The 25951-nt window shown below is 44.5% G+C and overlaps 2 protein-coding genes across 2 annotated transcripts in view; one reads left to right on the top strand and one right to left on the bottom strand.

The window, feature by feature from the left end:
• Positions 1-9620, bottom strand: part of dapk3 (death-associated protein kinase 3) — an 89302-nt gene extending 79682 nt beyond the window's left edge. The window contains exon 1 of the mRNA XM_051935011.1: positions 9518-9620. The gene's annotated coding sequence lies outside the window, so the exon portion shown is untranslated. The remainder of the gene's footprint in view (positions 1-9517) is intronic.
• A 7879-nt stretch (positions 9621-17499) lies between these two features.
• Positions 17500-25951, top strand: part of wdr18 (WD repeat domain 18) — a 78669-nt gene continuing 70217 nt past the window's right edge. The window contains exon 1 of the mRNA XM_028816656.2: positions 17500-17765. Within this exon, the coding sequence (XP_028672489.1) occupies positions 17556-17765 (210 nt within the window). The 5' untranslated portion in view covers positions 17500-17555. The remainder of the gene's footprint in view (positions 17766-25951) is intronic.

The following is a 25951-nucleotide window of genomic DNA, read 5'->3' as shown; positions in this document are numbered from 1 at the left end:
TAACCGTTCAACTGCAGAAAAGGATACATATTAACAGTGAGTGCGATCCTCCTTATTACTTATCCATATTTCACATGCTGAGAAAGAAACAAGTCATGAATACACGGTCACGGGTACAAAACGATTCGGAAAGGATAACGGGAACAAACACACGTACACGAAAGAAACAAGAAAATAGACGACGGCGCATAAAACGCGCTTCTGAAACACCGGGAGAAAAAATGTCTCGGATCAAAAAACGCAAAGCACAAGTGACACCGTTACAGAGACGTACCCAAATGGACAGACACAATGAACGTAGACGCATTCAGCGCGCGTGTCAAAGTGCTGCATCGAAAGAAGCACGATTTCAAACCGAAAGAGCTCGTGTATCAGACATACAAAAAAGGGAGCGAAGAGACAGAATAAATGAACGGAGACGTGTACAACGCGCAAATGAACTGACAGAAAAAAAAAAGCAAGACGCGAAAAGCACAAAGCTCAAATGACCGACATACAAAAACGGACAAGGCTCGATACAAACAATGCACGGCGTAGACTGAAACGGATTTTGCGCAAAGCGGAGGCGAATAAAAAAAAAAGAAAAAAAATAGCGCGTCACAAATAATGGACATGCAACAAAAAGGCAATCAAACGCAAAAAGCAAAACATGCCCGTCGCGGACATCAACGCCACACACCTGTTAAACGCTTACGCCAAATGGCTGAAAACGCCTTCAATAAGGAATCCACTATTCAGGAAAATTCATTGGGATTAATGAATGTCATTTGCAATCATTGTCATTCAGTTCACTTCCCTGAACAAACAACTGGCAATACAAGTAATACATTTACACGTTGTTGTCAAAAGGGTCAAATTAGACTGCCTCCTTTACATTCATATCCTGAATATCTACAGAAGCTTCTAACTAACGATGTGCCTGAAAGTAAAAACTTTATGAACTGCATTAAATCCTACAATAGTTCATTTGCTTTTACATCTACCGGAGTACATATCAGGCCACCAAAAGGCAATGGACCATACTGCTTTCGCATATGTGGACAAATATTGCATCGCATTGGAACAGTGCACCCTGAAATCTCATTACAATGAGGCACTATTAACCGTTCAACCGCAGAAAAGGCTCCATATTAACAGTGAGTGCGATCCTCCTTATTACTTATCCATATTTCTCACACTCAAGAACAAACAAGTCATGAATTCACGATCACGGGTACAAAACGATACCGCTCGGATAACGGGACCAAACACAATTCACACTATGCAGCATAGGTGGATCTCCTTACAATAAGGCACTATTAACCGTTCAACTGCAGAAAAGGCTCCATATTAACAGTGAGTGCAATACTCCTTATTACTTATCCATATTTCTAGAAGAAAAAATGTCTCGGCTCCAAAAACGCAAAGCTCAACTAAAGCTTATAACTAACGATGTACCTAAAAGTAAAAACTTTATGAACTGCATTAGATCCTACAATAGTTCATTTGCTTTTGCATCTACCGGAGTAAATATCAGGCCACCAAAAGGCAATGGCCCATACTGCTTTCGCATATGTGCACAAATACTGCATCGCATTGGAACAGTGAACCCTGAAACAAATCAACAACGCAAATATGCACAAATCTACATCCTAGATCCACATGACGCAATCTATCAATCAAAGTGCTGCATCGCAACAGGCACGGATTCAAAACGAAACACCTCCCGTCTCAGACATACGTTAACGGCAAGGAAGGCTACAACGGGCTTCTTACACAGCACAGGCAAATCGATTACAGCTCCAAAACAACACGTCCCAAATACTACACATGCAACAACGCGCCTCTCAAACGGCACAAGCAAAACATACACCAGGAAAATTCATTCGGATTAATGAATGTCATTTGCAATCATTGTCATTCAGTTCACTTCCCTGAAGAAACAACTGGCAATACAAGTAATACATTTACACGTTGTTGTCAAAAGGGTCAAATTAGACTGCCTCCTTTACATTCATATCCTGAATATCTACAGAACCTTCTAACTAGCGATGTACCTGAAAGTGAAATCTTTATCAACTGCATTAGATCCTACAAATCGGTATCCACTATGAACATTAACAGTAGCACTGCACGTGACATCCGTCTTGCAAAAATGTTAATTATTGATGAATGTACAATGGCATCCAGTCACTTACTCAACACCATTCATAAACTTCTACAAACGTTTATGAATAATAATATTCGATTTGGAGGAAAGGTACTTTTATGAGGAGGAGATTTTAGACAGTGCTTAGCTATTCTTCCACATGCCATGCGCTCAGCTATTGTTCTGTGCACCTTAAAATATGCAGACAATTGGCATTGCTTTCAAAAGATACAGTTAGTAAAAAAGATACGATGTCCAGAACCAGATCATAACAATTGCTTATTACAACTGGGAGATGGTACACTCACCAATACAGATGGACTTCACCCACATATTATTACAATTCCTCAAGCCTTTATCTGCAATGACTTAGTTACAGAGAGATTTGGAACAGCAATCTCATTAGACCAAATGCCCCTTTTAACACAACGCACTATATTATGTCCAAAAAATATTCATGTGGAAAACATAAATACCCAAGTCATTCCATTACTTCCTGGAGAGACACAACTCTTTCTAAGCTCTGACAAACTTGACTCTAATCACAACAATAAACATCTTCATTGACCTTACAAGTTCTGAGCTGGAATTACCTTTTACACTTAAACGGCGTGTACAAAGAAATTTTCAAATAAACCTTTACACTGTGCCACACACTTTATTGTTTGCTTTCTATTTGCATCATCTACACCGTCACACTATTCTATATCTCATTCATACATCACGCTCTTTGTCATTCCCAACACCAGGGGTTGGCGAGCGAAGCGAGCAGGGGGCGGAGCCCCCTAGTTACAAAGAAACATCAGGTAGGGGTCTCCCCTCGACTTTCACGTATACTCAGATATGCAGATGGATATTTGAGGAGTAAACCACAGATGATTTTTATATTATGGACATTAAAGAACCATCAACAACAAATCTTCATATATAAATACGCCACCGTGGCTGTCCAAGTGTCAGTCCAGGATTTTAAATCGCCTGTAGCTCACAAACTGTTTCAACTGTTGACCTGAAATTTGGTACACGTATACTACGTGACGTCTACTATCAGCTTTTGGGTTTGGGGTGATGATTGACCTCCAAGGTTATCCATCCATCCATTTTCCAACCCGCTGAATCTGAACACAGGGTCACGGGGGTCTGCCGGAGCCAATCCCAGCCAACACAGGGCACAAGGCAGGAACCAATCCTGAGCAGGGTGCCAACCCACCGCAGGACACACACAAACACACCCACACACCAAGCACACACTAGGGCCAATTTAGAATTGCCAATCCACCTAACCAGCATGTCTTTGGACTGTGGGAGGAAACCGGAGCGCCCGGAGGAAACCCACGCAGACACGGGGAGAACATGCAAACTCCACGCAGGGAGGACCCGGGAAGTGAACCCGGGTCCCCAGGTCTCCCAACTGCGAGGCAGCAGCGCTACCCACTGTGCCACCGTGCCGCCCCCTCCAAGGTTATTCCTCTTTTAATTTTATTTTATTGTAGGATCAATTCTCGACAGTGGCCAGCACATACAGGCGCCGTTCTCATCCCTACCACCTTCGTCGTCACTTCCCCTACCTCTTCATATCTTAAATCATTCTTGAGGCAGATTGAAGACTTAAGTGCCAGTTTAAGTGAAACTTTAAAAACATCCTAAGTAATTGCAACACAAACACTGAACAAATCAGTTTTAACGTGAAGAGATGCCAACAAAAGAAGAGAAGAAGCGGGCTGCTAGGGTGGAGAGAAGACGAGCAAAGCGCATCAACCTCTGAGCAAACGAATGATAAACGTACAGAGAAAGGAGGAAAACTAGGAACGATCAAGTCAAGTGGATTCACTGCATGTTCTCGTTATAGCAGTGCGCCGTTACTGGTCAAATACAGTTAGGTCCATAAATATTTGGACAGACACAACTTTTTTCTCATTTTGGTTCTGTACATTACCACAATGAATTTGAAATAAAACAACTCCGATGCAGTTGAGGTGCAGACTTTCAGCTTTAATTCAGTGGGGTGAACAAAACGATTGCATAAAAATGTGAGGGAACTAAAGCATTTTTTGAACACAATCCCTTCATTTCAGGGGCTCAAAAGTAATTGGACAAATTAAATAACAGGAAATAAAATGTTCATTTCTAATACTTGGTTGAAAACCCTTTGCTGGCAATGACAGCCTGAAGTCTTGGTTTGCTTTTTTTAAGATTTGTTCCCGTGATTTGGTTCATTTCTTTCCTTAAATGGCACACAAACAGAAATGAAACGTGAAGTGAGGGAGCCAACAGAAGACCAGCTAAGTCTGGGCCACATACTCCAACCAGTTTCACTCCAACCAGCTCCTTAATGAGGTGCAGATTCTTGTTGTTAATTAAACTCGTTCTTTAATTCTGTGGCTTGTTGCTGCTCTCGTGGTCCATTAGCAGACATTTCTGAAATTGCTGATTTTCTCTTTTCTAAGAGTGCCAACAAAACTAGTAAAAAGTGCAATGGATGTTCTTGCAGCGCCTATCCTAAACATTATCAATAGTTCATTATTGCATGGCACAGTACCTGATACACTAAAAGTGTCAGTCATTAAACCATTACTTAAAAAGTCAGACCTTGACCCACATATACTAAATAATTATAGGCCTATTTCAAATTTACCGTTTCTCTCTAAAATACTAGAAAAAGTAGTCGCCAGTCAGCTTCAGACACACCTTACGCATTACAATTTATTTGAGAAATTCCAGTCTGGTTTTCGCACTGGTCATAGTACAGAAACGGCACTAACACGGGTTGTAAATGACATTCTGATATCCTCTGATGAAGGAAACTCAACTGTAATTATGTTGTTGGACTTAAGTGCAGCATTTGACACCATCGACCATTCTGTTTTACTGCACAGGCTAGAAAATGATGTTGGGCTTACAGGCACCGTGCTCGCTTGGTTTAGTTCTTACTTATCAAATTGATTCCAATATGTACAGAAATGTGCTGACAGTACTCCATCATTATACACAGAAGTTCAATTTGGTGTCCCGCAGGGCTCAGTACTGGGACTTTTACTGTTTTCACTTTACATGCTTCCACTGGGATCTATCATTAGGAAACATAATGTTAATTTTCACTCGTATGCAGATGACACCCAGTTATACCTTTCATTTAAATCAAATGAAGTTTCTCCAATGTTGTCTTTAATTAGTTGTGTTAGTGAATTAAAGGAGTGGATGAATAAGAACTACTTGTCTTTAAATACAGATAAAACAGAGATGTTAATTGTTGGAGGGAATGACGCTGATCACAATAATATTTTGTCATCATTTAACTCAATGGGAATCCCAGTCAATTTTACTGAATCAGCCCGCAATCTCGGAGTTATCTTTGACTCTAGCATGTCATTTAAAGCGCATATTACAAAGTTGTCCAAAACATGTTTCTTCCATCTTAAAAATGTTAGGAAATTAAGGCGCTTTTTAAATAAACAGGATTCTGAGAAACTAATTCATGCATTTATCTCTAGTAGGATTGACTACTGCAATGCGGTGTTCACTGGATGTTCAAACTGTTCTTTATACAGCCTCCAGTTAATCCAAAATGCGGCTGCGAGAAGTATTACAAGAACAAGAAAATACGAACACATAACTCCAGTTCTTAAATCCTTACACTGGCTCCCGGTTAAGTTTAGGGCAGATTTCAAAATCCTTCTTTTAACATATAAAGCATTAAATGGTCGAGATCCAGCTTACTTGTCTGAACTTATCATGACTTACAAACCTGAGCGCACATTAAGATCTCAAGATGCCAGTCCGCTTATGATTCCAAGGATTAATAAAATAACAGTGGGGGGTCGAGCTTTTAGTTACAGGGCCCCTAAACTGTGGAATGGTCTGCCTGCTACTATAAGAGATGCCCCTTCGGTCTCAGCTTTTAAATCCCGGCTGAAGACTCACTACTTCAGTTTAGCATATCCTGACTAGAGCTGCTGATTAACTGTACAGACTGCATCTCTGTTGTTAGTCATTAGCACTTAAACATAAGTAACATGACAGTGATAATTGTATACTAACCCTCACTTATTCTGTTTTTCTTCTCGGTACTCAAATGTGGCACTTGGTGCCACGGCCCACCTGCCAAGTTATTTTGCCTGCCTAAGGAAAAGTCATCCCTGATGGAGGATCGCAGGAATCGTGGGGTCCTTTCATCGGATTGGCTGGCCCAGCACTGACTCAGCTGTGGAATGGCCAAATGGGGGAGGCAGCTTGAAGGATGAGGTCTCCAGGACTCTAAACAAATACAAATCTTATTATGGGATATATCATCTACTGTTAAATTCTGCTCTGTACTTCTAAAATTTATATTTTTTATTTCTTACTATATTGAGAAATTGTTCTGTGTACTGTACTGTATTGTATTGTATTGACCCCCTTCTTTTGACACCCACTGCACGCCCAATCTACCTGGAAAGGGGTCTCTCTCTGAACTGCCTTTCCCAAGGTTTCTTCCATTTTTCCCTACTAGGTTTTTTTGGGAGTTTTTCCTCGTCTCCTTAGAGAGTCAAGGCTGGGGGGCTGTCAAGAGGCAGGGCCTGTTAAAGCCCATTGCGGCACTTCCTGTGTGATTTTGGGCTATACAAAAATAAACTGCATTGTATTGTAAGAGCACTGGGGTCCTGAGCAGATCAACATTCCTGAGACCTTCACCTTTCTTTATGTTCAGATATTGTATGATGGACACCAGTTGTTTTGGCTCATTTTGTATCTCATTATTGTTTGGCTGCTAATTAAGGAAAAAAACAATTAAGGGATCCGAGTCTTCAAGAGCAGGTCAAAGAAAATGAATTCAAAAGAAGTTAATTAGCAGCAAAAACATTAAGAAAAGGGTTAGAATGAAAACCTGCAGCCACGGTGGTCCTCCAGGACCAGAGTTGGGGACCCCTGAAGGGAACCCACACAGGGACAGGAGAACATGTAAACTCCACACAGGGTGCCAGTCTTTTGATAAACAAAACGCAGTGACTATCGCAATTGGATTTTGACAGCAAGCCGCATACAGACATGTTACAGAGTAACGGGTAATGCTTATCTGTGTGGCACACCATAGGGCTACTGGGACTCGCCCAGCTTTCATTCACATACTGGACTATGTGGTTGAATTATAGACAGATGCATAAATGATTGTGTGCAGCGCAGCAACAGTTGGCACTGTAAGCATTTCTGACCATCATCACTGCAGAGACCAAAATGTCAAATTACGGACGACTGATTTCATTTTGGTACTAAATTAGTTCTGCCCTTAATGAGCTGGCTATGTTTAGAACGATCACGCTCTTCAATAAACCTGCAATCTTCGTTTTTTACTTTCTGGTTCCACTGTGGTGACTTTTTGCACCACCTGATCAAAGTCCTGTGCAGCCCCCTGGGATATCCGAATGTTGGAATGAAAGCAGATACCCCAACCTGCCACAAGACAAAGCCTAAAAACCAGAGAATGACTACACACCACTTACGTTCGGTAGAACGCCCCGTTGAGGTTGGTGGTCTGTTGGCCTGAAACCCCTCAGCTTCACTGCAGGGCCTTTTCTTTGTTCTCTGTCCACACTGGCCAACTGACCTCATCATCGCACCGTCATTTAAAGATTTAAAAATCCAATTCTGTTTTTAAGGATTCTATTTCTCTTCATTGCATCTGTAACTTTTGTTAAGTGTGCATTATCTATCTATCTAAATGGTATTTTTGTATAGATAGATAGATAGATAGATTAATCCCAAGGGGAAATTCACATACTCCAGCAGCAGCATACTGATACAAAAAACAAATTTATGAATTACTCTAATTTTAATTTGCTTTTCTTTCCATGTAACTACTTTGACATGAAGCATTTTGAGCTTCATCATTTGTATGAAAATGTGCTAATGAAATAAAAGTTGTTGTAAAATGTTTAAAGTGTGCACCACTTGTTGGAAGTTTACAGGGCACTTGAGAAGAGAAGGGGACAAGTCCAGGGCACAATGGAGGGCTTATACAGGGTGGGCCTTCAAAAAAAAAAAAGAGTACATGAAAATGGTGAAACGGGCACAGAGCTGTATGGAGATCACTTTCAGCATCTTCTGTAAATGCGAGTACCAAATTTGATCATTTTCTTTTTCTCTTCACCAAGTAATGCAGTCGTCTCTGTGGAAGTGGACCACCCTGTACCCCTCTGCTAGCCTGGGAGTGTTTGGGTATTCCACAATGACGACTGGAGAAAGTCACCGTTTTGTGGGTGGGGTTGGTCTGTTCAGACCAGCTTGGCATTTGAGGACTCTTCAGAATGTCAAGCAGTGACTTAAGGCCGTGCCAGCCATATTACACGATTATCCCAGAGATTCTTTTTTTTTTTTTTTGTCGTGGACTACATTTCCATCACTTTATTGAATAAGAGACACTCGTTGCACACTCCCATGGCCATCGCTCATGTAGTCTGGCATACCCGGTGACTCCAGTGTCTTGAGTCGTTGGTTCAGATCGTGTTTGCGTGGGATGGAGGGCGACCAATGGACACCCACCCGAGTAACCATTAAGCAAATAAGGACGTGCTTAGGTCATTAAGGGATGGGGGGGCACTACAGAAGTTTCCATTGCCAGACTTACCATGGAAAACTCCAAAAGGTAAAAATAAAGTAGAACAAAAATGAAAGCTGCTTTCAATCCTACTGTAAGTTGTTTCATTTCAAAAAATAATTTTATTTTCCAATTTGTTATTGTTTGCATTTTGAATTAGACAGATATGGGGGGGCAACAATACCTTTTAAATGCTTGGGCCTCTAAAGGTGTTAACCTGGCCCAGCCTGGGCGGTAACAACACATACACGTATAGATGTCATACTGGGCTCCAATGGGCCCGGAGATACCACTGTGGCGTGCGCCCTACGCCAAATACGACCGGGATAAGCTCCGGCCCTCCATGACCCTTAATTAGATTAGCTGGACTGACAATGTTACCTTTTCACTTTTTTAAACTGCTAATTGCATTTCACTTAAAATCTCTGCGCATCTGCAAATAGGAAGTCAACACGTAAACCGGGAAGACATTCCCATTGTTTTAAGGTTAAATGGTAGCAGCGACGCCGGGCTAAATCCTCGACTTCGGCTCCTGTCAAAGGCAACCGCCGGCAGACTCGTAACCGAACTTCCAACTCGAACGGACCGAAGTCAGAATGTCCTCCCATCACATCACAACCAGGAATTTTTTTTAAGGAGACCGAGCTGTCTGCAAAAGCACCGCGTCACCATTCTGGGAACCCAAACTTCCTAAACACAAGCCAGACGTCGCTGAACACTTAAAAAAGGCCACGTCAGGTGTTATAAATATTTTTTCGAGACAAACTTAACTAAAGAAAACAAAATAAACGGAGACGTCTGCTCATAAAGATTCTTACCGGTACGCTGAGCCGCTCCTCGGTGACGTTCCTCTCTAAACCCAAACTCAGTCTCAATAGCGCCCGGGATACTTTCTGGATCAACGTCACTTCCTCTCACTGCACCAATAGCTCCCACCCCGGAAGTGATGTTCTCCATTTTTCTACTTTTTGATTGGACACTGAAGTTGCTTTGGCGGAATCTTGAACGCTGGCTATTCACTCTCGTGTCAAACGTACAAATTGCATCAATTAAGGAGAAAGCAAAGGTGTTAATTAAAGATCTGTCCATGGACTTTGGCAGACGCCGTGAGGTACACGAATAAAGGGAAGACATTTACATGGGATCTAGAAAATCGTTAAAGCGCTTTGGATGGGAGACGAGGCAGAAGTTGACTACTTTTTCTTCAGCCACTTACTGGGGTTTTCCGTTCCACGTTAAAAGCTGCCTTATTGCGCGGATTTAGAGGGCGAGGCCACAGGGTCGTCTTCCCAGCATCATAGCCCCCCGGGCAAAGTAGTGCGCTGGGGCCCCAGTTCTGATAGCAAAACCGAAACATGCATAGCCATCTGAAACATCGTGAGCCCCAACGCTCCTGGGCCCTCCCCAGCCAGTGCCCATATATTAAGACAGCCCTGAGCGAGGGGGGTCCGGGTGGGAGGAGGTCATGAAAACCCGAATCAGAACTGGACATACTGGTCTAACTGCAACGTTATTTAAAATGGGCAAGCAGGTATCAGGGAAATCCAGATTTCCAGAGACAGTATTGACATGGATTATTGGAATGTAACTCTTAGGAAAAGGAGAGAAAGCAGACTATGAGCAATAAACAGGCAACAATGGATACTTTGGTAGGATTTGGTCAAGGATCCCATAAAGATATTGAAGATCTTGACGCTTATTTGGCTATTTAACACTATTTAATTTAGAACAGTTGGGTGGTAATTGTGTAGGATGTGCATGGTGGGTATTGGGCTCATCTCCTGACTGCTCTTCACACTCCAGTTCACTAGGTGGCAGTGTAGCCATTAAAAAAAAAAGAACAAGAAGAGCCCCCGTGTCACTCACCCCACCTATGCACAGCAGAAAATAAACCAACTGAAAAGCTTTACTGAAGCTTCATGTAAAGAAATAATCGAACTTAATACCAGATAAGAATGATGACATGAACAACAAAGGTCACTTGTGTTATTTTTTTATCCCTAGCAGGTCCTGCTCTGGCTACATTGCCATTTCCATGTATTTTCTCGACCTACAAAAGACGTCAGCATGACTGAGTAATCCATCAGTCTCGGGGACTGCTTGGGAACAAGTGTTACGGTACAAGGTGTCACACATGTCCATCAGAGGATCTCCTTCTGGACTCATCTAAGGTTGGCAATACCCCGCCAGGGCAAGAGGGGGTGTCGTCACTAACGGGATCGTCTCTTCTGTTCGCCCACAGCAGTGAGAACATGCCCATTGAGGTCAACTGACCCCGCCCCTTCTGGTCAGACACCAATAAGAACCCGATGTCCCCAAATGGTGGCGTCTCAGTTGGACTCGGACTTACAAGAGAACGGAGCTCCGTGTTTCAGACTGTGAGGGATGGCCAGGATTATTACCCGGCTGGGATGCCTCCTTAATGGAAGGACAAGGGAAGATGACTTTGTGAAGCTGCTGTTTGACAAAAGTGCCTCAGATTCCCACAGGACAATATGGGACTTTTGGGTATTTTGTCGGGTCAGCCCGGTTGGGTTCTGCCTGTGCCAGCAGGAGGTGCCGCAGAGTCCTATTTTGTCAGGCAACTGCCACACCTGGGGTGACGTCCGGATCTCACTAATGAGCCACCTGAAGTGCTTCCAGCTGCAGCATAAAATGAGCCACCCGCCTTCATTCCAAGGCCGGAGTCAGGAGGAAGAGGGTCGAAGCTTACCAGTGGAGGAGTGAAAGTGGAAGGACAAGAGAGAAGAACAGAAAAGGCGTTGTGTGATAATATATTGTACTTCTTGTACTGTGCTATGGTGGGTACGAGGGGTAAGTGTGTCCCCCCGTGTAAATAAACCGTGCGTGTGGCTGCACAGGAGACTTGTGTCTGGTGTGTTTGGGGAGCTGTGCGCCCCCCGGTGGCCACAAGACTCAACGATAGCTTTTGAAGTAGAGGAGGCTACCATTCTGTTAATCTATTACTTGTGCTTTGTTCCCCCCTGCGTTCGTTTTGTGTGATGTGCCAAAAGGATTAAAAGGGACGGCCTGCCTGGCACCCCAGCACTTCTATGGACTGACTCTGCAATTCCTCCACCCGCCCACAAAGGGTTCAAAATTCACAACCACACGAACTCAGAAAAAAATGCCAGCGACTTCCACTTCCTTAGTCACAAGAACCTAAATGAGCCCTCACCAATTAGACAGAAATTCAACGAACAAGAGAGACTGCAAAGACTTTAAGCACATTAAGGAGGTCAAAGTGTTCAGCGGAGGTGGGCAGCTTATTCCACCAGCCAGGATCTATAATAATAATAATCATCATCATCATCATTCTTTTACATTTATATGGCACTTTACATAAGGAGGGTGGAGCCACTTCAAGCACCACCAATGTGCAGCAGCCACCTGGATGATGTGATGGCAGCCATTTTGTGCAGGTACACTCACCACACATTAGCTATTGGGTGGTGAGAGAGATAGCCAGTCAGGGACAGGGGATGATTAGGGGGCCAGAATGACTAGACCACAGGGGGCAATTTAGTCAGGACATCGGGATACACCCTGCTCTTTACGAAGGATGCCCAGGGATCTTTTATGACCACAAGGAGTCAGAAACTTGCTTTTACGTCTCATCTAAAGGATGGCACCACATTTACAGCACAGTGTCCCCGTCACCGCACTGGGGTATTGGGATCCACACAAAGACCACTGGGTAAGTGCCCCCTGCTGGCCTCTTCCAGGAGCTACACATGAAAAGAGTGCATTAAGATTTGACAACACACAGAGGTATTGTCACGAGACACTGTTTATCAGCAGACCTATATGGGCAAGAAGGTCCCAAGGACCGCACCAGTGTCTCCATGTGCACTGTAACACTAGATGGCGCTATACCAGAGCTTAACCCGACACACAGACACTGACAACACGTTTTTAAAACACCAAGAAGCTGTTTAATTTCTTTACTTCAAGTAAATAGTGTGCATGTGTGTGTGTGTGTGCCCTGTGGTGGGCTGGCGCCCTGCCCGAGTTTGCTTCCTGCCTTGTGCCCTGTGTTGGCTGGGATTGGCTCCAGCAGACCCCTGTGACCCTGTAGTTAGGATATAGCGGGTTGGATAATGGATGGATGGAATATTTAAATCTCCAAATCTCTCCTCCACACCTCCCAGCAAGCCAACTCCGGCTCGCTTGCTGGGTCTCCACCAGTCCTTTATATTCCTTGACCCGGAAGTGCTTCTGTTCTTCCACTCACGTGACTTGCTAGCACTTCCGGGTCAGATGGAGATTTGGATTTTCTTCAGCCTGGAAGTACTTTGGGACTCCCGTCTTCGTGACCTGGGAGTACTTCTGGGCTATAAATATGGCACGAGTCCTTCTGTTCCTTTACAGCGCCCCCTAGCGGCACCCACGTTACCCAACAGGGCTGCGCAACCGAACTCCAAGTTCCAGGATGCCTTACGGGAATCCAGGGTACCACCAGATCCCAGGGAAGCTGTCATTTAGCATTTTGGGGGTGGCAGTGACCTGGAACAGCTGCCTTCTCCCATCCTTTCATCACAGGGACATCCCGGGCTGGGATGAGCTGCCGGCCGTCCACCACAACACGTACACTCGGTGCTCACCCATTGATTACTCTGCAGGTGAGCATCCAGGATTTGAACTTATCGTGTGCTGCTACAGGGAGCCAAAGTCGTGATCATGACACGTGCCCACCTTGGCGGGTTGAACACTAGATGTGCCTCTGCAGTTTGAATCAGTTATCTGCAGTGGCCTGGTGACACCTGTCAGCAAAGAGTCATGACATCTAGCTGTGACAAGACCAAAGCCCGGAGCGGAAGGTGTGCTGCAAACTCTGTCAGATACTGATGGTCCGATCTTGTGGATGTTGTATACCGTCAGTCAGACAGCCACATGGCAGAGCTTTCATTGCACTGTACTGGACATTATTGGGGTTCAATTAAGATTGCTTTCCAGATGGGGGGGATCAGGATATGCTGAGAACTTTGATTAAGGATCAATATGCTTTATTATTAGTTTGAGTGCTTTTAGCTATGAAAAGCCTTAGGCCCGGAGCAACTTTAAAAAGACCCCATTTACTTTGTCAGAGAGGCTGCTTGTCCTTCTCACTTGCTTTGTTTGGAGTTTCTGTGAGCCGAGGTCATCATCTTCACTGAGGAAGCAAGCAGGCAGATTTTGTTTTAAGAATGCAGGTGTAGGACCTTTACCTGTGTGAGTGAGGAGGCCAGCGCATAAGATATATAGGCACTCTATAGGGGCTCTTCAATACCTTATAGTATGATATTCATGAGCATATTCATATTCATTTGGTGTTCACTGGATCTTCAAACTGTTCATTATAAAGCCTCCGGTTAATCCCAAATGCGGCTGCAAGAATTATTACAAGAACAAGAAAATACGAACACATAACTCCAGTTCTTAAATCCTTACACTGACTCCCGGTTAAGTTTAGGGCAGATTTCAAAATCCTCCTTTTAACATATAAAGCATTAAATGGCCGAGGTCCGGCTTACTTGTCTGAACTTCTCATGACTTACAAACCTGAGCGCACATTAAGATCTCAAGATGCTGGTCTGCTTAGGATTCCAAGGATTAATAAAATAACAGTGGGAGGTCGAGCTTTTAGTTACAGGGCCCATAAACTGTGGAATGGTCTGTCTGCTACTATAAGAGATGCCCCTTCGGTCTCAGCTTTTAAATCCCGGCTGAAGACTCACTACTTCAGTTTAGCACACCCTGACTAGAGCTGCTGATTAACTGTACAGACTGCATCTCTGTTGTTAGTCATTAGCACTAAAACAGAAGTCACATGATAGTTAGAATTTGTTACTAACCCTCACCAATTCTGTTTCTCTTCTCGGTACTCAAATGTGGCACTTGGTGCCATGGCCCACCTGCCAAGTTGTTTTGCCTGCCTAAGGTAAAGTCATCCCAGATGGAGGATCGCAGGAATCGTGGGAAAGAGGGATCCTTTCATCGGATTGGCTGGCCCAACACTGTTTCAGCCGTGGAATGACCAAATGGGGGAGGCAGTTTGATGGATGAGGTCTCCAGGACTCTAAACAAATCCAAATCTTATTATATGATATCATCTACTGTTAAATTTTGATCCGTAATTCTAAAATTTTTATTTTTATACTGTATTGAGGATTTGTTCTGGTCTGTGTATTGTATTGTATTGTATTGTATATGAGTTAGTTTGAGCACTATAGGGGCTTAAGAGTTGATTGTCGAAAGTTAGGGGGCTTTTTCCTGAACATGTGCCCATGACGTAAGCAGTAGCTTGGCCCCCGTCAGACCACCGTGCAGCTGCATGCCATGACGTAACAGTGCTGGGCTCTTACATTAATGTGCACAAGTATATTTCATTCAGCCAGCATTTAAGTTTATATGCCTTGCTATTGGTTTTAGAACTATAGATTATTAAAAGGAGTTGCTTGACATCTTTTAAGTGGCATAGTGAGGCACTGTTAATTACGGGCCATTGCTTTTTTTAATAATGTGGCCTGTTTGCTTGCTTTTCACCTGCCTTGTTTTTTTAAGGACATTGTGTTTTTGATAAGTTTCAGTCGGGTTTCAGAACAAATCACAGTACAGAAACTGCACTCGTTAAAGTAGTAAATGACTTGCGGGTAAATGTAGACAGAGGCCGTCTATCTGTACTCATCCTCTTAGATCTGAGGGCCACATTTGACACCATTGATCACAATATTCTTAGAAAGCGCTGTAGTCAGTGTGTGGGCCTCTCTGGCAGCGTCTTAAATTGGTTTGAATCCTACCTGGCAGGTAGAAAATTCTTTGTTAGTTGTGGTAATGACAACTCAAAGACACATGATATTCTACTGTGCATCTGGGAAATATTCCCAGCGCTTCATCACTTTTTCACATTTTGTTATGTTACAGCCTTATTCCAAAATGGATTAAATTCATTTTTTTCCTCAGAATTCTACACACAACACCCCATAATGACAACGTGAAAAAAGTTTACTTGAGGTTTTTGCAAATTTATTAAAAATAAAAAAATTGAGAAATCCCATGTCCATAAGTATTCACAGCCTTTGCCATGAAGCTCAGAATTGAGCTCCGGTGCCTCCTGTTTCCCCTGATCATCCTTGAGATGTTTCTGCAGCTTCATTGAAGTCCACCTGTGGTAAATTCAGTTGACTGGACCTGATTTGGAAAGGCACACACCTGTCTATAGAAGGTCCCACAGTTGACAGTTCATGGCAGAGCACAAACCAAGCATGAAGTCAAAGGAGTTGTCTGTAGACCTCTGAGACAGGATTGTCTCGAGGCACAAATCTGGGGAAGGTTACAGAAACAGTTCTGCTGCTTTGAAGGTCCCAATGAGCACAGTGGCCTCCATCATCCATAAGTGGAAGAAGTTCAAAACCACCAGGACTCTTCCTAGAGCTGGCCGGCCATCTAAACTGAGCGATCAGGGGAGAAGGGCCTCAGTCAGGGAGGTGACCAAGAACCCGATGGTCACTCTGTCAGAGCTCCAGAGGTCCTCTGTGGAGAGAGGAGAACCTTCCAGAAGGACAACCATCTCTGCAGCAATCCACCAATCAGGCCTGTATGGTAGAGTGGACAGACGGAAGCCACTCCTTAGTAAAAGGCACATGGCAGCCCGCCTGGAGTTTGCCAAAAGGCACCTGAAGGACTCTCAGACCATGAGAAAGAAAATTCTATGGTCTGATGAGACAAAGATTGAACTCTTTGGTGTGAATGCCAGGCGTCACGTTTGGAGGAAACCAGGCACCATCCCTACAGTGAAGCATGGTGGTAGCAGCATCATGCTGTGGGGATGTTTTTCAGCAGCAGGGACTGGGAGACTAGTCAGGATAAAGGGAAAGATGACTGCAGCAATGTACAGAGACATCCTGGATGAAAACCTGCTCCAGAGCGCTCTTGACCTCAGACTGGGGCGACGGTTCATCTTTCAGCAGGACAACGACCCTAAGCACACAGCCAAGATATCAAAGGAGTGGCTTCAGGACAACTCTGTGAATGTCCTTGAGTGGCCCAGCCAGAGCCCAAACTTGAATCCGATTGACCATATCTGGAGAGATCTTAAAATGGCTGTGCACCGACGCTTCCCATCCAACCTGTTGGAGCTTGAGAGGTGCTGCAAAGAGGAATGGGCGAAACTGGCCAAGGATAGGTGTGCCAAGCTTGTGGCATCATATTCAACAAGACTTGAGGCTGGAATTGCTGCCAAAGGTGCATCGACAAAGTATTGAGCAAAGGCCGTGAATACTTATGGACATGGGATTTCTCAGTTTTTTATTTTTAATAAATTTGCAGATTCGCAGTTAGGAGACCTGGGTTCGCTTCCCGGGTCCTCCCTGCGTGGAGTTTGCATGTTCTCCTCATGTTTGCGTGGGTTTCCTCCAGATACTCCGGTTTCCTCCCATAGTCCAAAGACATGCAGGTTAGGTGCATTGGCGATCCTAAATTGTCCCTAGTGTGTGCTTGGTGTGTGTGTGCGCGTACCCTGCAGTCGGCTGGCACCCTGCCCGGGGTTTGTTTCCTGCCTTGCGCCCGGTGTTGGCTGGGATTGGCTCCAGCAGACCCCCGTGACCCTGTGTTCGGATTCAGCGGGTTAGAAAATGGATGGATGGTTCAGCAGCCAGGTCTCCATACGTGCCTGGGAGTTTACAAGTGGATTTGGACCTCACCAACATGGCGGCCGCATAGACGTATCGCGGTCAATTCGGCTTCCGAGTATGGAAGTTAATAGTGCGCGCGTTCCTTTAGACCTGCAGCTGCGCAAACGCTCAGCCCGCCCTCCCGCCCAATACTATCCGTCGCCCCTAGCGGCGGCACGCGATTCCGGCGGCGGATTCAACAAACATGTCAGCGCCCATGGAGGTGGTCGTGTGCACGGATTCGGCCAGCCAGCAGTTGAATTGCGCCGTGTACGACCTGCACTCGGGGACCAACTTGCTGTCCTACCGCGGGGGCAGCACGTCGGCTCACTGCCTGGCCATCCTCAACGGGGAGTACCTGCTGGGAGCCCAGCTGGGCAAGAACTTCATCAACGTGTGGGAGATTCAGAGGAAGGTAAGAGGGAAAGAGCCGCCGCCAACGAGCACAAAGGGACCCCCAGCCGGCGGAGAAAGCAGGCTGAAGAGGGGAATGCGGCCGGGGAGCATGCGGAACGAGAAGATAAAATAAAATGTAGGCTTCTTAGAGTAAACGGAGCTGACAGCCGTGCGGAGAGGGGCTGGCATCATGGAGGACGCGGTGGTCTTCACCGAGGCTTTAATGAATATAGCGCTTGACATGTTGTGCTCGTGTTAAAAAAAATAGAAACAGTGAGCATCCGGGGACCTGAGAACGTTTTCCCAATCCCTGTGTGATATAGCGCCTTTCAAAGCGAGCACCTGCGGTCCGGCGTGTCTCTCCTCAGTGGCGAACTGGCACAAGGTAATCGATGGGCAGCTGCTGATGGCTTTCTGTTTATGGAAATGCGTTTCTACTTCGTGTCCAGTGTTTTGTTCTTTAATAACAAATCTGACTTTATGTGTACGAATTGACTTTGACAGTGAGCACCTGAGGTCCACTGTGTCATTGTGTGTCAGTCAGTCTGTGAGATATAGCGCCTTTCACAGAGAGGAGTAGCCACATATGCTACTGTATGGAAGACAGTTGGTGATATAGCACCTGAGACCCAGCGTGTCTTTTTGTAAGTCAGTCTGTGATATTGCGAAGAATTTGAGGTCCAGTGGATCTTTTCGTAAATCATTCAACTTGATATAGCGCCTTTCACCTTGAGACCGTAAGCCCAGTGTGTGTCTTTGTGTAAATCGGTCCATGTGATGCAGTGATTTGTGCAGAAGGGCAGCCACAGATGGTACTGTGTGCAAAACAGTTGTGAAGAATTTGAGGTCCACTTTGTGTGTAAATCAGTCTGTGATATCGTGTCTTTCATAGTGAAGAATTTGAGGTCTAGCGTATCTTTCTGTAAATCAATTCATTCAACTTGATATAGTGCCTTTCACCTTGAGCCCGTAAGCCCAGAGTGTGTCTTTGTAAATCATTCCACGTGATATAGCGCCTTTCACAGTGAGCACCTAAGGAGACGCGTGTCTTTGTGTTTAAATCAGTCTGTGATATTTCATAGTGAAGAATTTGTGGTTCAGTGTGTCTTTTTGTAAATCATTCAACTTGATATAGCGCCTTTCACAGTTAGCACCTGAGATCTAGCGTGTTACTGTGTAAATCAGTCTGCGTGATATAGCGCCTTTCACCTTGAGCCTGTAAGCCCAGTGTGTGTGTTTTTGTGTAAATCGGTCCTTGTGATGCTGTGATTTGCGCAGAAGGGCAGCCACAGATGGTACTGTGTGCAGAACGGTTGGTCATATAGCGCCTTTAACAGGGAGCCCCCAGAGATGTGTGGCTTTCTGTTTGTAAACTGGTCAGTCACTTTGTGATGTAGCGCCTTTCACAGTAAGCATGTGATTTGGCTCCTTGTTCACAGATGTGTGCCTGGCTGTCATTTTGCCGTATTGCACCTTTCGCAGGGTCCTCTGAGGTCCAGTTGGTATCAAATGGTGTCCAAATGTAGCATCTTCTCTTTCATGGTGCGCACCTGAGGGCCATTGTGTCCTTGTGTAAAGCAGTCTGTCATATAGTGCCTTTCATGGTGAGCATCTGAGGTGCAAGTCTATCTACATCCACACACGGAAGCCGGATCGACCAGGCCGCCATATTGGAGAGGTCCAGAGTCACTCGTAAACTCCCAGTTGTGCGTGGAGACCTGGCTGCTGACTTCTTAGGTTAAGGTTAAGGGCGGAGTGGTGGCTCTGAGGCTAAGGATCTGCACTGGCAATCGGAAGGTTGCCGGTTCTAATCCCGTAAATGCCAATAGGGACTCTGCTCTGTTGGGCCCTTAACCTGCAATTGCTGAGCGCTTTGAGTAGTGAGAAAAGCGCTATATAAATGCAAAGAATTATTAAGGTGTTGTAACGTTATTACTTCTCAACTGATTTTTGTTTTGTTATAATACGTAATAATAATAACTTATAAACCTGAACATAAGCTACTTGTTATCTTGTTTTAATATTTTAACACAGAAAAATAACCAAAAATACTTAAAATGTAAAGAAAGAAATTCACCAAAAGGAACTGGATAGCAGGGATGGAGTGGAGCCACGGCAAACTGAAGCGGGGGTTTTCCGAGCTGCGGCCGCTTCCCCGAAATATCAACGGTTTATAGAACTAAAATATCGTTAAACGTGAAGTCCGTTCAGATATCCCTCGACGAAGGGCCCACATACCAATACACAAACGTCACTCAGACGCACCGCGGTCAGAATGTACTCCGGCGCCGCTGCTGCCATTTTGATATTCGAATATCAGAAATGTTTTCTGCCCACCAGTGCTCGCCAGTCCACTCCACTTAATCCTTCTGAAATAACAACGTCACATTGAGTTCTGAGGGTCCCTAAAGTCCTCCTGGTCACTTACTCTGTGTGAAGAAAACTTCCAAATGTTTCTGTGAAATTATCCCTCTACAAGTTTCCAGCCGTGTCCCAGCGTTCTTAATGCTGAATTTATTTTGAAGTAACTGCTGGGATCCGCTGCACCTTCAGAATTGCAAACCCTTCAGCCGTGTTGGCTTGAACTGAGGAGGTTCGACTCCTTCTGTGTCTCCTCGGCACTCGGACCTCTCAGTCCAGACTTTCTGCATGTCCACCACCACGTTTTCTTTTATAAATCCCGATGTTTGTGGGTGTGCAAATTTCAAGGCCCGGGTGAGGACTTGCCGGGATGTTACGTCACGTCACGTCACATCAGGCTGTATGCTAACATCCCGCTAGCTTTGTTGAGGGCTGCTGTCCACTGTCTTGGTGTCGCTGGTCACCAGTCCACTCTGACTCCCTGCCAGGGCTACTTTCACATGTCGGACCTCCCGCTCTGTGTTCAAATCCCCTTGGGATTAATAAAGTATCTATCTATCTATCTATCTATCTATCTATCTATCTATCTATCTATCTATCTATCTATCTATCTATCTATCTATCTATCTATCTATCTATCTATCTATCTAAATCACACGTTTTCACTTCCTACGTGTCTTTCTTTATATCCCACCCTTTCTCTCTCTCTCTCTCTCTCTCTCTCTCTCTCTCTTCCCCCCCCCCAACCCCAAGTGCAAGACATGATGCAGACGCTGGTGGTCTTGGTTTCCCACCTGCCTCTTTCCCTTCATCTCATTGCCACTCCTGTTGTCCGTGAAGCACCGCCCAGCATTTCCACTGATGGTGCTTTCCTGTCGTCCTCTTGCTCTCCGTCCATTGATTTTTACCCAGCAACCCTCAGGGATTAACAAAGTACATCAAAATCAACAAAAAAAAAAAAAAAAAAATCGGTGACCCTTTCAGTGCCTTCAGCTCAGGTGACATCTCGCTCCCCGATTGTCTTCTCACTGTGTGTTCCCTGCAGTGCTCCTCCATGTGTTGCTTCATCTGTTCGCCTTCTCCTCACATCCCACCGTCCATTGCCCTGCTCCCAGTCCACGTTTCACAGCAGACGTACAGACGGACCAATCGGAACCCCCCTGAATGGTCGTCTTTGGTTTTAATGTGGTGTGTCAGTTCAAACGTTTGTGTTTTAACTTCATAAAAATCGTTTTTTTTGTCATCGCTAACCCTTCTGCTGACTCCCTGGTCACTTCTGCGTGACACACAAAGTGACCCACTTGCTTGGCACTTTCAGAGTTTACTGTTAACTGGCATACTTTGTCTTTTGCTTTCAATTCAGTGTTCGTCGAGTCCAGTTTCTCCTGTTCATCCTCGACTCCCACGTTTTAACATTTCCCTGAAGTTCTTCACTTTCTGCAGTAAACACGGTGTCCTCTCGTCGGTAACGCTGACACTTCGCTCATTGCTTTCATTTCTTCAGCACCTCTTTGAATCATTTCGCTGCCGAAGGATGAGGGATTCACAGACGCTTTGTCGAGAGTCGTTCACATAAACATGCGGCCTGGCTGGGGTTCACATTCCTCTTTTGTGTCTCTTTTGATTCTTTATGTCGCTCGTGTGCATCGTTCTTTGCTTTTGGTTTTAAGTATGTGAGGTGCCTGTGTTATCTTCCATGTGTTTTGTGGGCGGTCCTCCCACCAGCTATTCACTACCAGGAACTGCCCCCCCTATAAATCTGGAGGGTACCCGCAGTCCCCAGTGGTTCATTGTGAATGCGCTTCAGAGTTGGTGACTGTTCTTGTGTTTATTGTGAATTCGCGGACATTTTGATTTCCTGTTTGGTTTTTGCCCTCTCTTTTGGAGTCTGTACAGTACTGGGACTTGTTTGATTGGGACCACCTTTATGTTTCAGGAAATTCCATTTTGCCTTTTAATTTAACAGTAGATGATATCCCATAATATGATTTGGATTTGTTTAGAGTCCAGGGGCCTCATGCATAATGGCGTGCGTAGAATTCTCACTATAACATGACGTAAGCACAAAAGCCAAAATGTGCTTGCAGGAATCTGTGCGTTCGCCAACTTCCGCGTTCTTCCGCTACATAAATCCCACTCGGCATGGAAATTAACACACGTGCACGCGCCTGCTGTCCCGCCCCAACTCTTCCCAGAATTACGCCTCTTTGAATATGCAAATCAATATAAATAGTAGGGATGCACCGATACCGAAACGGGTATCTGGTATCGGCCTCGATACCACATTTTCTAAAGTACTCGTACTCGTTAAAAGTCCCCCGATACTGGGGACCGATACCACGGTCTGAGAAATGTCTATGTTTGAGCGGCGTTTTAGGGGTTAATCACAGGCGCCGAGTGCCCGCCCCCAGGCCCCGGCTGCAGCTCAGAGCGGGGAGAAGGCGAGGCGAGACATGTCAGCCATGTGGAACTGTTTCAAAGTGAATGAAGACGACAAAACAAAGGCGGACTGCAAATTGTGCTCAGCGGAATTGTCCAGAGGAGGCTCAAAAGGTAGCGCATTTAACACAAGTAATTTAATCAAGCACCTAAAATCCCAACACGACAACGAGTACAAAGAGTTTACCCACGCTTCTAAACCAACACATCCCACGCTGCAGCAAACTCTTGCAAGACGAGAGAAAATGTCCAGAGACAATCCACGTGCTGTGAAAATAACACAGGCAATTATCGAGTACATTGCATTGAGTGACCAGCCACTCTCGGAGGTAGAAAATGTGGGATTCCTGCGTCTCCTCCATGTTCTGGAGCCCAGATATGATGTCCCAAGCCGCCGCTACATGACTGACACGGAGCTGCCTAAACTACACGACTCCGTGAAAAAACATATCCACAGCCTACTGCAAGCCTCCTCTGCGTTTAGTTTCACCACGGATATTTGGACAAGCAGTGTTAGCCCCGTGTCGCTAATTAGCCTAACCTCCCAGTGGATAGACGAGAGTTTCTTGTTTTTTTTGTTAAATTATATGACTAAAGCTGTTACCTGTAAATTTAAATCATGTTTTTATTAAGTACTCGGTATCGGCAAGTACTCGGTATCGGCGAGTACTGAAATGCAAGTACTCGTACTCGTTTTCCAAAAAAGTGGTATCGGTGCATCCCTAATAAATAGCCCTTAAGCCCAGAACTCTGTGAAAAGGCAATGGCAAAAGTACGAGGAAAAATAGAAGAATTTCAGCGAATACCAAATGGAGGCAAAGAAAAACGTACTATTTGTTGGTTTAAAAAGTTATATAAGCAACAAAAGGAAGTTGATCGAGTGACATAGCGTGTCGGAGAAACTCGAAAGCTCAAGTTCACAAAGTCGCACAGTGCTCGAAATAAAAAAGAAGTTGTCACATATCAAAGTCGGCATGAAAAGGCGACTCGTAGCCCACCGTCTGAGTGTCATATGAAAGCTTATTAGGGTACAGTGGGAAAAAAAAGGCACACTGTGTGAAAAAAGCACGAAATGTCAACTTTAATCTCGAAATTTCCACTTTAATCACGTAGTTTATTTTGTCATTAAAGTAGAATATCATAAACTTCATCTTAAAATTGTTTAATTTACTAATTTCTCAATCCTATCATAACTAAAGTAGCACGTTAAATGCTTTGTTGTGTATTTGATCTTCTATGTGCTCTTCCTCCGACAGGACACAGAATCCATTACATTCGTAATATTACAGCTCTCTGAATAATTAAAATACTGCGATGTATACGTGATATAATTTTCATGATGATATGAGTTAAAGCATGTTATTAAACGTGGGAACACGGTGGCGCAGTGCTTGTTCATATCTCACGCAAGATGCTTGCTGCGCCATGCACGACCTTCAATGAAATGCTTTATTACAGAAGTACTGTCTTTTTCAAACGTACTAACTCCTAATTCCAGATTTTACTTTTCTTTCTCCAAATACCCAATCGCCACACAATCAGCTCTGTAATAGACGTTAAGCCATCTGTAAGCTTAGAACTCTGATTCTTCAAAACGTTTAAGGAACATTGAAATATCTTCGTAATGTTTAATTATTCTATCCATCTATCCTTCCAGTGTCGCGCCAGTCACAGCATGAATACAGCGCAAGGCAGGAACAATCAGTGAACAAAGCTCAAGCTCGCTAGCGCTGCGGCACCGTGTAGTAAAAGTTTTATCTGTATAATATAATCAACATATTTTGCATTTCATCTTAAAAATATCATCATCATCATCTGTAAATACATGCTTTATAAAGTGGCTCAGGTTGTGTAATATTGTAACTATCATAAGTACAATTACCTCACGGTAACTTGCAAGTACAAACAGTTCTACAAGGAGCACTTGATGGACTGATTGAGTGCGTTTAGAGTTCTTGGGATGAAACTGTTTGTGAACCGTGAGGTCCGTACAGGAAAGGCTGTGAAGCGTTTGTCATATGGGAGCAGTTCAAATAGACAGCATGGCTGAGGCAGCGAGTGCTTGATGCTGTACAGTAATCCCTCGCTATATCGTGCTTCGCCTTTCGCGGCTTCACTCCATCGCAGATTTTATATGTAAGCATATTTAAATATATATCGCAGATTTTTTGCTGGTTTGCGGATTTCTGCGGACAATGGGTCTTTTAATTTCTGGTACATGCTTCCTCAGTTGGTTTGCCCAGTTGATTTCATACAAGGGACGCTATTGGCAGATGGCTGAGAAGCTACCCAGCTTACTTTTCTCTCTCTCTCTCTCTTGCGCTGACTTTCTCTGATCCTGATGTAGGGGGATTGAGCAGGGGGGCTGTTCGCACACCTAGACGATACGGACGCTCGTCTAAAAATGCTGAAAGATTATCTTCACGTTGCTACCTTCTGTGCAGCTGCTTCCTGAAGCGACATGCTGCACGGTGCTTCGCATACTTAAAAGCTCAAAGGGCACGTATTGATTTTTGACTGTTTTTCTCTGTCTCTCTCTCTCTCACCCTGCTCCTGACGGAGGGGGTGTGAGCCGCCGCCTTCAACAGCTTTGTGCCGTGGTGCTTCGCATACTTAAAAGCCAAACAGCCCTATTGATTTGTTTGGTCTCCTCTGTCTTTATGACAGTCTCTGCTCCTGATGCACACTCCTTTGAAGAGGAAGATATGTTTGCATTCTTTTAATTGTGAGACAGAACTGTCATCTCTGTCTTGTCATGGAGCACAGTTTAAACTTTTGAAAAAGAGACAAATGTTTGTTTGCAGTGTTTGAATAACGTTCCTGTCTCTCTACAACCTCCTGTGTTTCTGCGCAAATCTGTGACCCAAGCATGACAATAGAAAAATAACCATATAAACATATGGTTTCTACTTCACGGATTTCCTTATTTCGCGGGTGGCTCTGGAACGCAACCCCCGCGATGGAGGAGGGATACTGCATACTGATTAATTCTCTTTCCAATTGCTGTAGATCTGTGATTCCCCACTCAGATACAGTGATATAAATACTCCGAGTGGTGCAGTGAGAGTAATATGGAAAAAGATGATCTGCTGTGGCAACACCTAACGGGAGCAACTGAAAGAAGAAGAAGAAGAAGAATGTACAGTGAGAGTAACAACGCTAAAGCAGTTATGGTACAGTAGAGTCTCGCTTATCCAACATTCTGTATTATCCAACGTACGACCGCAAAAAAAAAAAAACGCATCAATCGGCAACAAGGACTGCAAGTTGCAAGCGTGAGTGTAGACTATTTTTTGTTGCTAAATTTATTTTTTCAGTTAAATTTTTCTGTTGTTTTGTTGTAAAACATGATTACAGTGGATTATGTGGCCAGCACTCTGTGGCGTGTGTGTGCGTATGTCTCTC

This window comes from Erpetoichthys calabaricus, chromosome 12 (assembly GCF_900747795.2).
Source record: "Erpetoichthys calabaricus chromosome 12, fErpCal1.3, whole genome shotgun sequence".
Classification (NCBI taxonomy): domain Eukaryota; kingdom Metazoa; phylum Chordata; class Cladistia; order Polypteriformes; family Polypteridae; genus Erpetoichthys; species Erpetoichthys calabaricus.
The sequence above is the reverse complement of the archived record's forward strand: the minus strand, read 5'-3'. Positions and strand labels throughout refer to the sequence as shown.